At 39.0% G+C, this 14,524-nt stretch overlaps 1 protein-coding gene across 12 annotated transcripts in view; it reads left to right on the top strand.

Moving 5' to 3' along the window:
- Positions 1–14,524, top strand: part of Pex5l (peroxisomal biogenesis factor 5 like) — a 198,765-nt gene that overhangs the window by 117,731 nt on the left and 66,510 nt on the right. For 5 of the 12 annotated variants that reach the window (XM_029475056.2, XM_085835966.1, XM_029475052.2 and 2 more), the window contains 2 exons: positions 4,247–4,312; positions 6,532–6,636. The exons of 3 other annotated variants lie outside the window; for them this stretch is intronic. In XM_029475056.2, coding sequence (XP_029330916.1) covers positions 4,247–4,312; positions 6,532–6,636 — 171 coding nt within the window. The remainder of the gene's footprint in view (positions 1–4,246; positions 4,313–6,531; positions 6,637–14,524) is intronic. 4 more of the 12 variants (XM_029475058.2, XM_029475061.2, XM_085835965.1 and 1 more) reach the window with 1 other exon arrangement.

The raw sequence follows: 14,524 nt of genomic DNA on the forward strand, positions 1-14,524 counted from the left end.
ACAGGGGGATGAAATTCTTTCTGATTTGTTCTTTGCTTTAGAGTGTGTACTAGAGTTCGGAGCATGCATCTCAACCCTAGTGTTAAAAAGGCCCAGTGACCCAAAAGAACTTTTTCTAGTAACTACATATTTATCTGTAGAGATTCACATTTATTCTGTTTATCTTGGAATACATTCCAGTTACAGACAATGTGGGAGATAATAAAAGACCCCACACAAAAAAGCAATCCTTTTCCTTAAAACTAACTCCCCTCAAAGTGTACTCATTTGCAAATGATCTATGATATTTGACAAGAAATCAAAAACAATAATAGCACTACCCTGGGATTATGTTTATGGGATGCATACTTCACACAGCAATCAAAGACCTTGCAAAATATAACAGGTTTGATATTTATCATACAGAAATGTATTCTATGTTTAATTATCAAATACATTATTTATGCCATCGCCAATATAGAAATAAGCCCAGAAGAAAAGAACTACTTTAAATCACTTCACCCTAAATAAAGCAAGTTGCATGCAGCCTAATGAAGGACTTGCTCTTGAGATGCAGTGACAAGTGGTTTCCAGGCCCCTTAGTCATAAGGAGCCTGACACTGAAACATTTTTAATCCAGAACTGGTGGCAAGGGAGGAGGCCTGAATATCCGCTGTCTCCTTGACCATCTGTGGAGGGTAGACATGTCTGAGGACACGGTGGGAGGGAATCGAGCCATGTTTGACTTCAGAGCAACAAATGGCATGCTATTGATGGGCAAAATGGGTCCTGATAATTAAAAAGAAAAGTTTATGATTCAGAGCAAACTTCAGGCAACTTTACCCCAAGATACTTTATTAATTTTAATGAATGTTTATTTGCATGCGTGAAGTTCCTCAAACATCTAATTAAAACTTCCCCCGCTAACTGCTGATCACCTTCTGCCAAAGTTGACCATGTTATGTAATACCAGCATCTTAAATAATTAGAAAATAGACATCCAAGAGGTATATGTACTGTTTGTACTTAAACATCTATGTGCCTGAGAAGACCTGAACCAGATAATGTGAACTGGTTCAAGCGAAATAAACACAGTCTTCACTCTCATGAGGCAGTTTCACTGATAAGAGACAGCTGGGCACGTCCTACCATATAAAGGATGATAGAATGAACCTTGGGAAGGGTTCAAATTGCCTGTATGTCTCAGAAATTTGGGGTACTAGGCAATCTGGCAACTGCCTATTACTCCAGTTCCAGAGGATCCAGTTCCCTCTTCTGTGCACACACACACACACATACACACATACACACACACACACACACACACACACACACTCACACTAAAAATATCTTTTTTAGAAGGTATAAAACATTGGGTAAGGCAAATTCAGAACTCCCTCCAAGATGATTAGAAAGGAGAACCAGTGTGCCCACATTTAGTCCTATTTCCACAACTTGAAAGAGTCAGAAACAGGGCGCGGGGAGGTCTCACGAGGTGGATGGGGTAGGCAAGATCAGCCCAAGCAGAAGCCTGGTTTGTGTTGGAGATGAACAATGGTGTATCTGTCTGGGAAAGGGCACAAAATGGCAGGCAGGGTGGCTAGGGCTCAAAGGCCACTGAGAAGCTCCACTCTAAGCTTTTCTCCTGTTGAGGTCTGAAGAGATCATGACACTTACTGTGGCATTTACCTTCCTGAGAAAAAGAATGTTCATCTTGCTCGGCACAAGCCAGCAAAGGGTAGCCGTCAGCGATTAGCTTGGCCATAGCCAGCTTCCGGCAGGCGCTGAGACACCCCCCCCCCGTGCAGAACTCAGGAATGGGATTAGTGTTAAGCACGGACTGAGTAGCATTTCACAATTATGAAGATGGCAGGTGTATGCATTTGTGAGTGCATATGAAATCAGTCACAATTATGAGCATGAATATGCTAAACATATAACCTAAGAAATATTTAATTTCTAATATTGTCAAAATAAGATATAGTGCTTGGGAAAATTTTAAGAAGGTATTAGGTACTATTTGTATTTTCCCATTTCTGATGTTTCTCCATTTTGGACAACTGTATGTACTGACTTTTAGAATCAAAACTAAAAGGTTATATCTTAAGTCTGTGTTAGTTCCAGGTTTAAAGGGTATCTAATTTTGTCATATTTTGCTTTCCCCATATCTTGGTAAATTTCCATTTCTTTATTTATTAGCTCTAATGAAGAAGATTAAAGATAATTAAAACATTTTTTTTTAATTACAAACTCTATGGGCCAACAAGATGGCTCAAGCAGTAAAAGCCTAATGACCTGAGTTTGAACCCCAGAACCAATACAGTGGGAGGAAAGAGCAAACAATCGTAAGCTGCCACCCCCTCTCTCACACACACACACATGAACACATACACACAATAAATGCCATAAATACTTTAAATTACAAATTCCACAGCAGCCATAATAAAGTCTGTAACTAACAGATGTATTACAAATGGATTGAATGTGTGTGTGTTATGCATGCTAAGTGTTTCAGGTACCCAAAATGGATGTCAAAGAAATCTTCATAAAAATGTCAGGCTGGAACTCAACTTTAGAAAGAACCAAAGGGGTGCTAACATTTATAAAGCTGTTATGATCTAAACCTAAAAAGGTCGCATGCATAAAATACTTGAGTTAGTTGCCCATGAAGAGCAAGAAACCAAAGCGGTTCATTAAAAGTGTGCTTCTGGGTGAGATTGTGGATGGCTGATTCTCCTGGAATGGAAAAAGATTCCCATAATCCTACCACTTGAGTCTGAAGTAGGAACACTGAGACAACTTAAAGGCAGCATGCATTACATATATAGTGATTGGTAGGCCTTATGCCTAAAATGTGACTGATACCCTAACGGTCATTTCAGTGGAGGGGAGAAAAGCAGCCTTCAGACCTTAGATATGATGGTGTGCTAGGAAGGGTGGACACAGGTGAGACCAGTGGCTCTGCATCCCTCCTATGCTTCAGATGCAGATGAGCTGTAGCCAAATCATTCTTATTTGCAATCTTAACTCTCAACTGTCCAAGTGAACTATCCCCCCAAACAAGCTGTCATAAGATCCAATACCCAAAGCTTTGTCAGGTATCTAACAGACTGGTGGGCTCGGGAATCATCTCCAGGTGGCTTCCTCTCCTCCTCTGAGAGGCAGGGAATAGAGAAGCATGTCCTCACCTCAAGACCTCTGTTGGGTCCCCATCGCTGGGATGGCCCCATGACACCCAGCGTTGCTCTGTATCTTCCACTCCATATTACCAAAAGAAAAGCCGTGAATCAAAGCGGAGCTTTTTAAAATACTAAATGTTCATGCCATTTGCCAGAACCCTGTGTCTTGGTGATGTATTCCCAATTTCTTAATGGTAGTTAAAAAGATTGTTCTTAAGAATTGTTTAAAGGGCTATCATTTTATTGAAGAAGGTAATGGTAAAGAGAGGAGAGGCATCATGGAGTTCTCCCAGCAAAGCACCAAGGACAGTGTTACCCTTTTGCGTACAATTTTTTTTCTAGTTAAAAAACATCTTAAGAAATCCAACAAGGTTATGAGCAAACGTGACTTTCACGTGAGATCAGGAGAGACGTGTCTAAAATCATAGACGAGGCTGTCCTAAGGAGATAAATTTAATCACCTTCTCACCCACTTCCTCCCTGTTCCTGTTCAGCATAAGGTAGGAGTAGATGGCTTCATGTAGTGTGAAGTACATAACCTGCTTCTTCCTTGAGTGTATTTCCACTTGTATTTTCATTTTGTCGTCTCCGTGTTGTTCGAAATAATAAGTCAATGTTAACCTTTTGGCACAGTTCTGTTTGTAAAATTGAACTATCGGGTGTATGGGTTTCTTTGAATGTGTCAAGCAACTGACCTTATAAAGAACTTCACACCATGGCAGCTTCTCTGTGAGCACTGAGAGCTACTGATGGCAAAATTGAACAGAGTTGCTACATTGCACACCAGCCACACTGAAAATTTTAGTAGCAGCATCCTATAAATGGGAAAGTCAGCAATAGCAGCAGCATGAATGGAGGACATCAGATGACAGGGACAATAGGATGGGAGGGGTCTTTGATAGGTGAGTGGATACCCTGGGCATGGTAGGCTCTCAAATACCCTTTCTGCAGCCACAAAGACGGTCCCCGCAGACCTCCGCTCTGGGCACAGACTGTACCACGTTGTTAAACAACAAAGCTCACGGGGTGTTGGCTCTAAAGCCAACAGTTGCAAGAGAGAACTAACCCAGTATCATGACTCTTTCCAGGTAGTAGGTGTAACCTTGAAGAAAAAATGGCACTGTCTTCAAAAAAGTGACCTGACCCTGGCTTTGGTGGGTTTTTCTGCAAGAAATGCAAAGCCCCGCATGTTTTTATGACTCAACCTTCCAGCCGATCACTGCTTTGTTCTAGAGTTCAGCATGAAAGGACTAATTTTTGTTTGGATTTTGTTTCTGTTTTAGTTTAAAAAAAAAAAAAAAGCATGTCTGTTGCTAATTCTAGCTATTATAGTTGCACATGTAAAACTTCTCTCTTTGTAGTTTATAGATTGGTAGCATTTCAAATAATGACTTATTTTTCAAAATTCACCTGAAATTTTTTGAGATGCTTATCAATTGATATCTTCCTTCTCATCGCAAGAAGACTCTAAGTTATTGCTTTTCAGTTATACCTTATAATACTAGATTTGCTCTTTTACGTCCAGTAGGGATTTGACTATAAGCATGCTACTTTGTTTATTGCTGTAATATTAGAACGTCTTAGAGCATGGAAAGACTTCTTCGCAAATGGTTTTGCTCTTGAAAGGAAACATTGCAGAAATAAATGTTTTAAAGCAGTTTTATATAAATGAGCATAGCTTATAAACATATAGTAAGTTAATAGCATGCACTGTTCCACTGAAACTCCTTGAATATCTGGAGGACATGTTAATGGCGTAACCGTACCCCAGCACATCTTTCCCCAGCAGTCAGCATTGTGCTATTATTTATCTTAAGAAAGTCACATTGCTTCATTAAAGAGCAGACATGGAATTCTTCTCTACCCCAACTGGCTCTGCAATCAAACAGTTCCCTTTATTCTCTCCGAAGTCAGTGAGTCTAAGGATCGAGGCCACATAGTCTTTTGAGAACACATATGAAAATTATTCTAATACATCTGAGAAATAAGAGCTCTAATACTTGCTATTCTGTCTTTAAAAGGAACACATGATCATTTAATAATACAGTCCTTAAGCCAAAACAAAGCTACAGAACTATAAACAGATTCACACATCTTAAAGTCTGTTAACTAGACAAAAAGGTTTCCTTTAATTCCATAAATATAAGGTGCAACTGGCTCCATTTTAGGAAGTTAGAACCTGTGTAAATGGATGGTCCACCCCTAAATGGGACTTACTTTCTAGATGTCCTAGGAACACCTAAAATACTAACTTAAGCCCCTTTGTGTTGCATCAGGTGAAACTACCGAGTCTAATGAGTTCTACGGTTAATCCCTTCCCAGACAACACTGCGACAACACACACACATGCACACACACACACACACACACACACAGCACCCATCCATGTCTCTCTCTACTTGTGAGACAGCTATATCTTAAGTAGGTTGACAACACAAAATACGGAATGTGTTCTTTCTTAGTGTAAAGATGATTTTCTCCAGGGAGGTTGTGCCGAGAGACCAGAGAAACATCCACGTTTTTGCTTTGAAAATACTGAGATTACTGACTGGGAAAGCAATGCTTTGTTTTGTTCCCTGATGAGCACCCCATATTTAGTCTCATAAACTTGAGACTCTGGTCAACTCAAAATACAGAAGGCTGACATCCCTGGTGACTCACAGTTCTCCTTATCAAAGACAAACTGACACCAGAGACAGCCCCAACAGGATCTGCCCCAACAGAAATGTTTAACTTGTCTGTTTATAAAATTCTTCAATTGGAAGACATTTCTAAAATTGTACTGATGTTTCTTAGTCTCAAAGACATTAAAACTAGGGGGAAAGTACTCCCTCCCTCAGGTCAGCCCATCTCACAGAACCCTCCGCTATGTGAAGCCACTGTAGAATACTTACAAGATGACATTTATATACACCCTATGCCAAATTCACTGAAACATGAGATTTCAAGGACCACCCAGCAAAAAAAACCTCTCAACAAATCAGAGCCTGGCTCTAATCTCTGCCCTAAACCAAAATATCTAGGGACTGCCTAGTCAAAATTTACGAATGAATACAACAGGAAGTCATAGCATGCTAAAACTGATACTATAAAAATATATTCCTATCATGTTAATTGCCTTCAAATATCTTATACATATAAAAATACTATGTTAAACAGGTCCGCTGTAGAGGGTGAAAAAGTAGCTAACTACAAGTTCACAAATAATCTTTCAGATTTTGTGTGTTTTCTCCTCAGCCAAAAGCCTCAAGATTCCCTGGCAGCAGCCTACCTCTTCACTCATGTCGGATTGCTCTTTAAACATTAGCCTATCTTGTCATAAATAACTTCAAGACGCCTCCTGACACATTCGTTGTTGGTTTCACTGTTGTAGGGAAAAGGCTCTAGGGCTGCAGATAAGGCTGTTGCCATGGTGATGAAGGAGATACCGAGGGAGGAGTCTGCAGAAGAAAAGCCCCTCCTTACTGTGACATCACAGGTGGGCAGACCCATAGGGTTCCTGTAGGAAGCTGACATATGTTAATGTATCAAAAAATGCGATCATCAGCTAAAAGAAAGAAAAACAACAATAACTCACGCCAATCTTTTTAAGGCAGTTTCAATGAAACAACTGTGCAAATATAGATGAAAGCCAAAATTGAAAAAAAAATAGTTCTTGATCATGAATATTAATTTTCATTACTCAACATTAGTTTTAAAAATTAAGAAAATATCTGTACACTCTACTTCTTTAAAAGGAGTCTTGTTAACTTTGAGAAATACCAATAACAAGCAAAAAAAATTGAATTCCTGAATAAATCCAGTCATATTATATACATATGTCAGTTTACCAGTAGATGATCTAAATTTTCTTAATTGTTAAATATATTTCTGTTGTGACTTTGCATACTACACACTTGTCTATACATATTTATGTTGATAACTGCGTTACAGGGATGAGCCGGAAGTCCCCAAATCTCCATGCAGAAAATGGCTCTCTGCTCCCCTCCACACTTGGTGGCCTTGATGAGGAAACACCATCTCTATTTTGAGCATGAAAGGGCCATTTTCAGCCTTTATTGTAACACACATAGGAAGAAGTCTATTTGTCTTTGAAGGCATGCTGAAACTGATCCTGCACATGCCCAGGGACTCCTGAAACACCCTGTAAAAGTCTCCATAAATATCTATAGCACAACTCATTGCCACCCTGTGCAATTCTCAGTTTTAAATTCTGAGATGAAAAATATTTTTCTTGCATTTATCTTATAATTTAGATTAGGTTGTTATGTTAAACATTTCATTTCTTCCATAACGCATTTGTAAATGCTGTGATTCTATTCCGATTACACACACGCCTAGAATTAGAGAAATGGCCATTTACAGCCCTCATGAAGCGCATTTCTGTCAGATGCTAAATTATGGCGGCTTATTTTCAGAATATCAGCAGATCTGGTCCCCAGCTGCTGCCAACATGTGTGGTTTTATTTTATTCTAAATGCCACGTTGTAAGTAATGAAAATTATGTAACACCAAAATTGAATAAATTTTTAAGTTATTAAAGATTTCTAGGATTGGGGAATAAATGTTATGTTGCGAGGGTGGGTTTGTTGTTGTCCATAAAGAGAAGATGCCTCTTCTTCCGGGTAATCAATCCTTTACTGAGTTGACATAAGGAAGTATAAACCATTTTACAATGATCACCAGCCCATCAGAGTCAGGCCTTTGTGAATAACATTTGAAAATATCCAGCCCACAATACCTCTGTGAATGATTGGCAGGTGAGCGCTTGGCATTCCTGGCAGGTGATGAGCCACACAGCTATGCCAGTGTTGGCTCTTGTGCACCTTGGGATAGCACAATTAAGACAGGCTCCAATTGACTCTGAGGCCTTATATTTTGCTGTTATGTCCCAGTAATCATTCCTACATGTATGATATTGTCATTATAGTCTAAGCTTGAATTTAAGATTTCATGCACAATGATTTTTTTTTAAGTTAGAGAAGAAATCATGAATACCATCACCCTCTCCCATTCAAAATATTTGTGTGTGCCCGGTTCCTTTGAAATCTCTGTCCAGTGTCGTGTTGATTGTTTCTGAGACACTGATTACGACTTTACTGCATGAAGATTGTGGGATGCTTTCCTTGATGCTTCGTATTCTTATTGCACACTGGCCAGCTTATGAATCAGCAGGCAGACTTCTGATTCATAAAATGTGATGCACTTGATGTAATGATAACTCAGTGGCAGCTGTGATAGAATAATTTCTCAACCCAATGTAGTTTTCTTAGCTGATAATGTCTTTTACATGACACACAAGTGGCTTTTCCCCTGGTGTGCCCCAGTGGCATGCACAAGCCATACAGAAGCAGAGTGAGCTGAAAAAGTGAGTACTTCCCATGGCAACCACAGCATCCAGTTCGTCTGCCATGTCACATTTGTTAACCTGTGTGAATGTCCCAGTGTCTTGACATGTTTGTCCCAGTGTCGCTTGTAAAGTCCCCGATGGCATGATACTACATGTTGCAGAGTACAAGGACTCATCTTCATCTCTGGTTTATCGACGCCAGCTGTCATGTCATAGATGCCAGATACGTCTGAAGCCAATTGCTATCCTCTTGGGGTAATCATAAAAGATAAATACAGAATACACCACTGTATTGCATCACCTTGTTTAGTAACATTTACTCAGCACCACAGTATATCAGCATTTTAAGACTGTGATTATAATAATTTGTTTTAGAACTTTTAGATGGATATAGCTAGCCATTCTCCAATGGAAGCATCTTCAGTAGATAGAACAAAGCGGGAGAGTTAGCCAGATGACTGCATTCAAAGCCTAGACCCCGGAAAGTGTTATTACTAATTCTATAGAAACAAACAAGTTTAAGCTGATGCTGTCATAAAGTAATTCTAACTCAAGTAGTTTGTAAGAGACATGCATTGGTGAAAGGTTTGAAGGAAAAATACATACATTGCCAAATCTTTAGGGAAAATCTTCTAGTCCTGATGCATAAATCCTGTGCTGTCCAGCACTGTGGCCCCTAACCCCTGAGCACTTCTGGTTTCTGGCATTTGAGACATGCTGCAAAATTTTTAAGAAGCAAAATAGCTTTGAAGGGCTAACTTGAAAATGTGAAAACTATCACATTAATAATTTTTATTGATCACATGTTGAAATATTTTGGATATGCTAAATTAAATTGTTATTGAAATTATTTTTAATTGTTAATGAGCACTGAAGATTATTATAGTGTAAGGTTCTTATTGTTTATATTAAACATCACTGCTCTAAATTGTAATACTATAACCAAACCAATTTTATGTACCCATGTACCCAAAGATTATCCCATTGAAAATGAGGGTTCCTTTGTACAAGGCTAACACACACAGCCTTAGTGAATACATTCCTCTCAGAAGGAAACTTGAGAAAGTTTCATTTTGACAAATTTGGTTTCCTGGTTTGTTTGTTTTTTTAAATCAAGGTATTCCCAGCTCCTTTTTCCTACAGAGTATGGCGTCTTAGAACTGAGTTTCACATCTCTTCTGCCTAAAGGGCCTTTTTTCTTCCTCCTCTGCCTGTGTGTTCTTTCTGTTCTCACGTCCTACACTCAGTAGGAATTTAATTTCCCTGTGTATGATAAAGGGAGAAAGAGCAATGCCCTTGGCTGGGAAAACATTCTTAAGGTCACTAAACATAGCCTCACTTGGGTTTCTATCATCAACTTAAAATGATTGCCTTAATGATGTGTACTTCCCTTCCCTAGAAATAAGACTGCCCAACTGTGGAATGATATTATCAGCTCCTTTCTCCACAAATGGGTTAATTTTATCCACCTAACTGTCCTTCCTGGAGAAAGCCTGATGGACCGATCTTTAGATCAAGTCAAGGATTTGGAGGATGTTTGACCATGATAAGAAGAACTAACATAGCAATGGATCTGGGACCTGGTCAGTTAGTACACAGGGACCTAATGCCCTCAGGTATCACAGTAGGCATGGGTCTAAACTTAGACTATCTAAGGGATGTTTAATTTATGTCAATGTTACAAACTTGAGATTATTAATAAGTTGTTTCCAATTTATAGCTGCCCTGGTTTTATTTCTGTTTTGACGAATATCCTCATAAAAAGCAACCTGAGAGAGAAAAGATTATCTGGCTTTTCATTCCAGGTTGCAATCAATTACCGTAGGGAAGTCATGGCAGAAAGCTACAGCACCACATCCACAGTTAAGAAGAAAAAGAAGATACATGCATTCTTGATTCTCACTCTTAACTAGCCTTCTCCTATTACTATTCAGTATCCCTCTTTAGGGAATGGCACCACCCACAGTAGGTTGTGTGTTGGCACCTTAGTTAACAATCAAGACAATCCCACACTGACATGCTCACAAGCCAACCTGATCTAAATAATCTCTTATTAAGACCCTCTTCCCAGGTATTTCTAGGTGTTTTGGAGTTGACAATTAAAACTGGACAGCACACTAGCTTTATTGTTTTAACCTTAAAAATTATTCTTTAAGTGTTGAAATGCTTAATTAACAGAGCACAATATTCACCTTAAGAGAAACCAGCAGTGTTTCCGTGAATTAATGAATTGTATACTGTTTGATTATCTGACATGCATTTTGCTTTGTTGTCAATGTTTAGTAATATCGTAACCCAAACATTTCACTCTATTTCTTTTAATAAAACATCTAAGTAAAAGATTTATTCAACGATAATAAAGTTAAATTTTAGTCATAAAGTAAGCAACAGAATTTACTTAAAAGTAAAATATTAGCCGGGCAGTGGTGGCGCATGCCTTTAATCCCAGCACTTGGGAGGCAGAGGCAGGTGGATTTCTGAGTTCAAGGCCTGCCTGGTCTTTAAAGTGAGTTCCAGGACAGCCAGGGCTACACAGAGAAACTCTGTCTCGAAAAAAGCAAACAAAAAAAAGTAAAATATTTTCCAACATGGCCATGATTTTGAAAGAGGGTTTTGAAGGAAAAATTGAGAGAGGGAAATGATAGAATTATATTATAATCCCCCCAAAATAAACAAAATATTTCTAAGCAAAATATTGCCTTATAATTTGGTTCAAATGGATCACATAATAAAATGTAATTTTTAAACACTAAAACTAGAGGAGGTAAAAAAAAATGCAACTCAGGGTATTTTCAAATAAAGTTTTAAGACAGTAATCCATCAGAGCTGGGTAGAGCTTCCTGCATCTGTGTGGCAACATCTATTGGCCATATCAACTGACCAATCTTAATAGGCCACAACTCAGTTGAAATTGTCTAACTGAATATTTGATTACCAATAAAATAAAACAGCTCAATTGTCCTTTGGATCCTGATTTACAAGAAAGCCCTTCATAAATATCTCTACCTACCCTCTTCTTCCATAGCAGCCCCAGTTTCTGTGTCTGCTGACATATTTTCCTTCAAATTCTCCAGATTCAGGTTTCTGACTTAGAATCAGATGTGAAGATAATGTCTTGAGGTGGCTTTGCCCTCCCGTTCACCTATGTCCATGGCCTTCTTCCCAGTGGTGATGGTGCTGGGCCAGCATAGCCTGAGTGTCCACTGCTTCAGATGTTAATTCTTGGCATTACTATCAGTCTTGGTAGCATTACAAAATGTTTCTTAGATATCAGCATCTTCCCCATTTAGAAGACACAACTCTGGAAGGAAATGGATCTAAATATCTAAGTTAAGGCTTTCTAGGGAGTTCTTGAAGCATTTAGAAAGGCTACTGATCTCTTCATGGGTCACTCAAATTCAGTATGAAGTCCACGATGCCTACATGACCATCCTGTTGTACAGCAAGCCAATTAACTTCATTAAAATAGGTACACATTTATTAAACCACTACTATACCATGCACAAAAGCTTTTTAATAAAATCTCTAATCTCATAGCAGTTGTAGTTCAATGAGAAGGAATACATTAAAACTAAGATGGTGGTACCACATAAGCATAAATATGGAGATAACTCCAAAAAGGTACTCACTGCCCTGCGCTGAAGAAGGTTGAGGTGTACCCATTGTAAGGACTCCTGCAAAAGAAGTAAGCATCCATTACTAACATGGGGCCTATTTGCATATGTGCTTGGAATTGAAACCAGAGCCTTGCACGTGCTAAGCACATGTTCTGTTACTGAGCTACATCCCCCATGACCTCTGAACTGATACAAACACTGAGAAGAGACCATAGATCAATGAAAATGGAAACATAAAGATGTGAACAGAACAAGACAAAATCCTCACTCCTAAGGAAATGGCCCATCTAAACTCACCTGTGATAATCTGGTTAATCTAATAATCTGATTATCAAAATTACAAAGACTTGACTCAGTTATTCACAAAGAATTAGAAACCTTTGTGTCACATTGTAATAGCTCCAATGTGCTTTGTACCCTAAGATTTAAATGAGGGAAAATGATAAAGTGTTTTCAAATGAAATGAAGTAAATCTAAAAGTCAATAAACCTTCTCCTGCTGATGAGTAAGGAAAGAATCCATAGCATACAATTTGAAAGTAAAGATTAGAGGGATTGTTTTAGATCCCATTCAATTTGAGCATTTCCTCTATGACCTAAAAGATTTATTTATTCTTAAATCACAAGAAAAACCATCTTCTTGTGTAAGAAAGAGAAGAAGGTATGGGGAAAGCTGACCCAGTCTAAACACTTAAAAATGGCACTTCTGAGACTAAAACCATGCTAAGTCCATAAACTGGAGATACAATTCACTTGGACTATGAGAGATACACATGTGTGTGTGTGTTACGTTCTTGCAGAGCCATTGTCTCATTTGTCAGCCATTTTTGAACAACTTTTTCATGAAAATTCCCCACTGGAAGCTGTGGAGGATATAAATAAGTATAAGCTGCAGTTGCGTCTATGCTCAGACTCTGTAAGAGAATCTTCCTTTGTCTTCATGATCTCTTACCTCATCTTCTACATCTTCATCAAAGCCCAAACTCTTTCTGACCATTTTAATGGCTGTTCCATGCTCTCTGTCATCTGACCTTTCATCATCTTCACATGGAACTCCCCAGCACCACCCCGCTTCAGCCAGAGCACCGCCACACTGATCCAGCCTGGAAAACGCTAACTCTAAAAGCTGTTCATTGTGCCTTCTTGTTTTGTGTCTGTGGAGCAAAACCCCAAGATTGCCATAATGATATGAGGTGACTGTCACGGTGTTTCCATCAATCCTGGAGTCAGCAGTGGTCACTGGACACTGAACATTGAAGAGGCACCGGCCTGCAGACACAGGGTCTAGAAGACTGGATAGCCATGACTCTGAGCTGGGTTTTCAGGAATCCTTCTGAGCCAGCATCTCCTGGTTCCCTTTCTTCCTGTACTGAGTGAACCCAGGTGGCCATTGGTTCTTCCTCTGGTAAACCCATCTGAAATTTGAATAAGCGACTCAGCAACAACAACAAAATTCTATTGCCTTTGACAAGCATGCTTGCCTCAAGGGGGCTCTTATTCAGTAGTGCCTTTCCCTTGTCCTTGTCTTTCCATTTACATGTTGATATAAACAATGTTTTTTCTGGGATTCATCAAATAAATAGGATGATTTTTCAGCTTAAGAAATTATCTACAGAAGTTGAAGATCCCGATATTCTAAACTGTAGAGACTCAGGACTATTCTGCATGCCATGAGCACAGAATCAGGATTCAGGCATAAATTTATTGCTCATCACTGTTTTGGAAAGGGGAGTACCAGAAAATAGTTCATGAAATATAACTTGTATTTATCTATATTAAAAGTGGTACAGCTTGAGAATTCCTACTCTGAAAATCTAAAGTCTGAAAATTCTCTAAGATCCACAAGTAATCATGCTTCAATATGAAGCTACAAGTAGAATCTCTGAGTTAAAACAGCAGGTCTCAGCCGCAATATAGGCAGACACACAACACCTATCACATAAACTTACCTCCAGGCATGTGTGCAAGGTGTGTGTGACACAAAAGTGAACTTGGTGTTTAGATAAAGGTCCCATTCCTAAGTCAGCCCCTTATGTTTCCTTGACATTTCAAGACCAAACAGTATCAAAATTCTTCTGTGAACTAAAATGCTACAGTGAAGAAATACTCAAGTCATGTTTTTTTTTTAAACCAGCACAAAGAGAATTTAGTTACATATAGATATCTGTTCGTGAAATTAAACTTTCCTTAAAAAGTTGTGATTGTCAAAGAATTGGGAGATTCACTCTTTTAAAGTGACGGATGTGTTGCGTCTTATACACATGAGCTGAAAGGTCAGGGAGAAGTAGGGCCATGGCTGGCAATCACAGCATGCTGCTTAGTGATGCAGCTCTGTTAGAGAAACACTGCAGCGTACCGTGTGGTGCTATGTTCAATGGTGACCTGCAGCCTCCGTAAGTC

This window comes from Mus caroli, unplaced genomic scaffold (assembly GCF_978045245.1).
Source record: "Mus caroli unplaced genomic scaffold, Mus_caroli_1 scaffold_3, whole genome shotgun sequence".
Taxonomy (NCBI): Eukaryota; Metazoa; Chordata; class Mammalia; order Rodentia; family Muridae; genus Mus; species Mus caroli.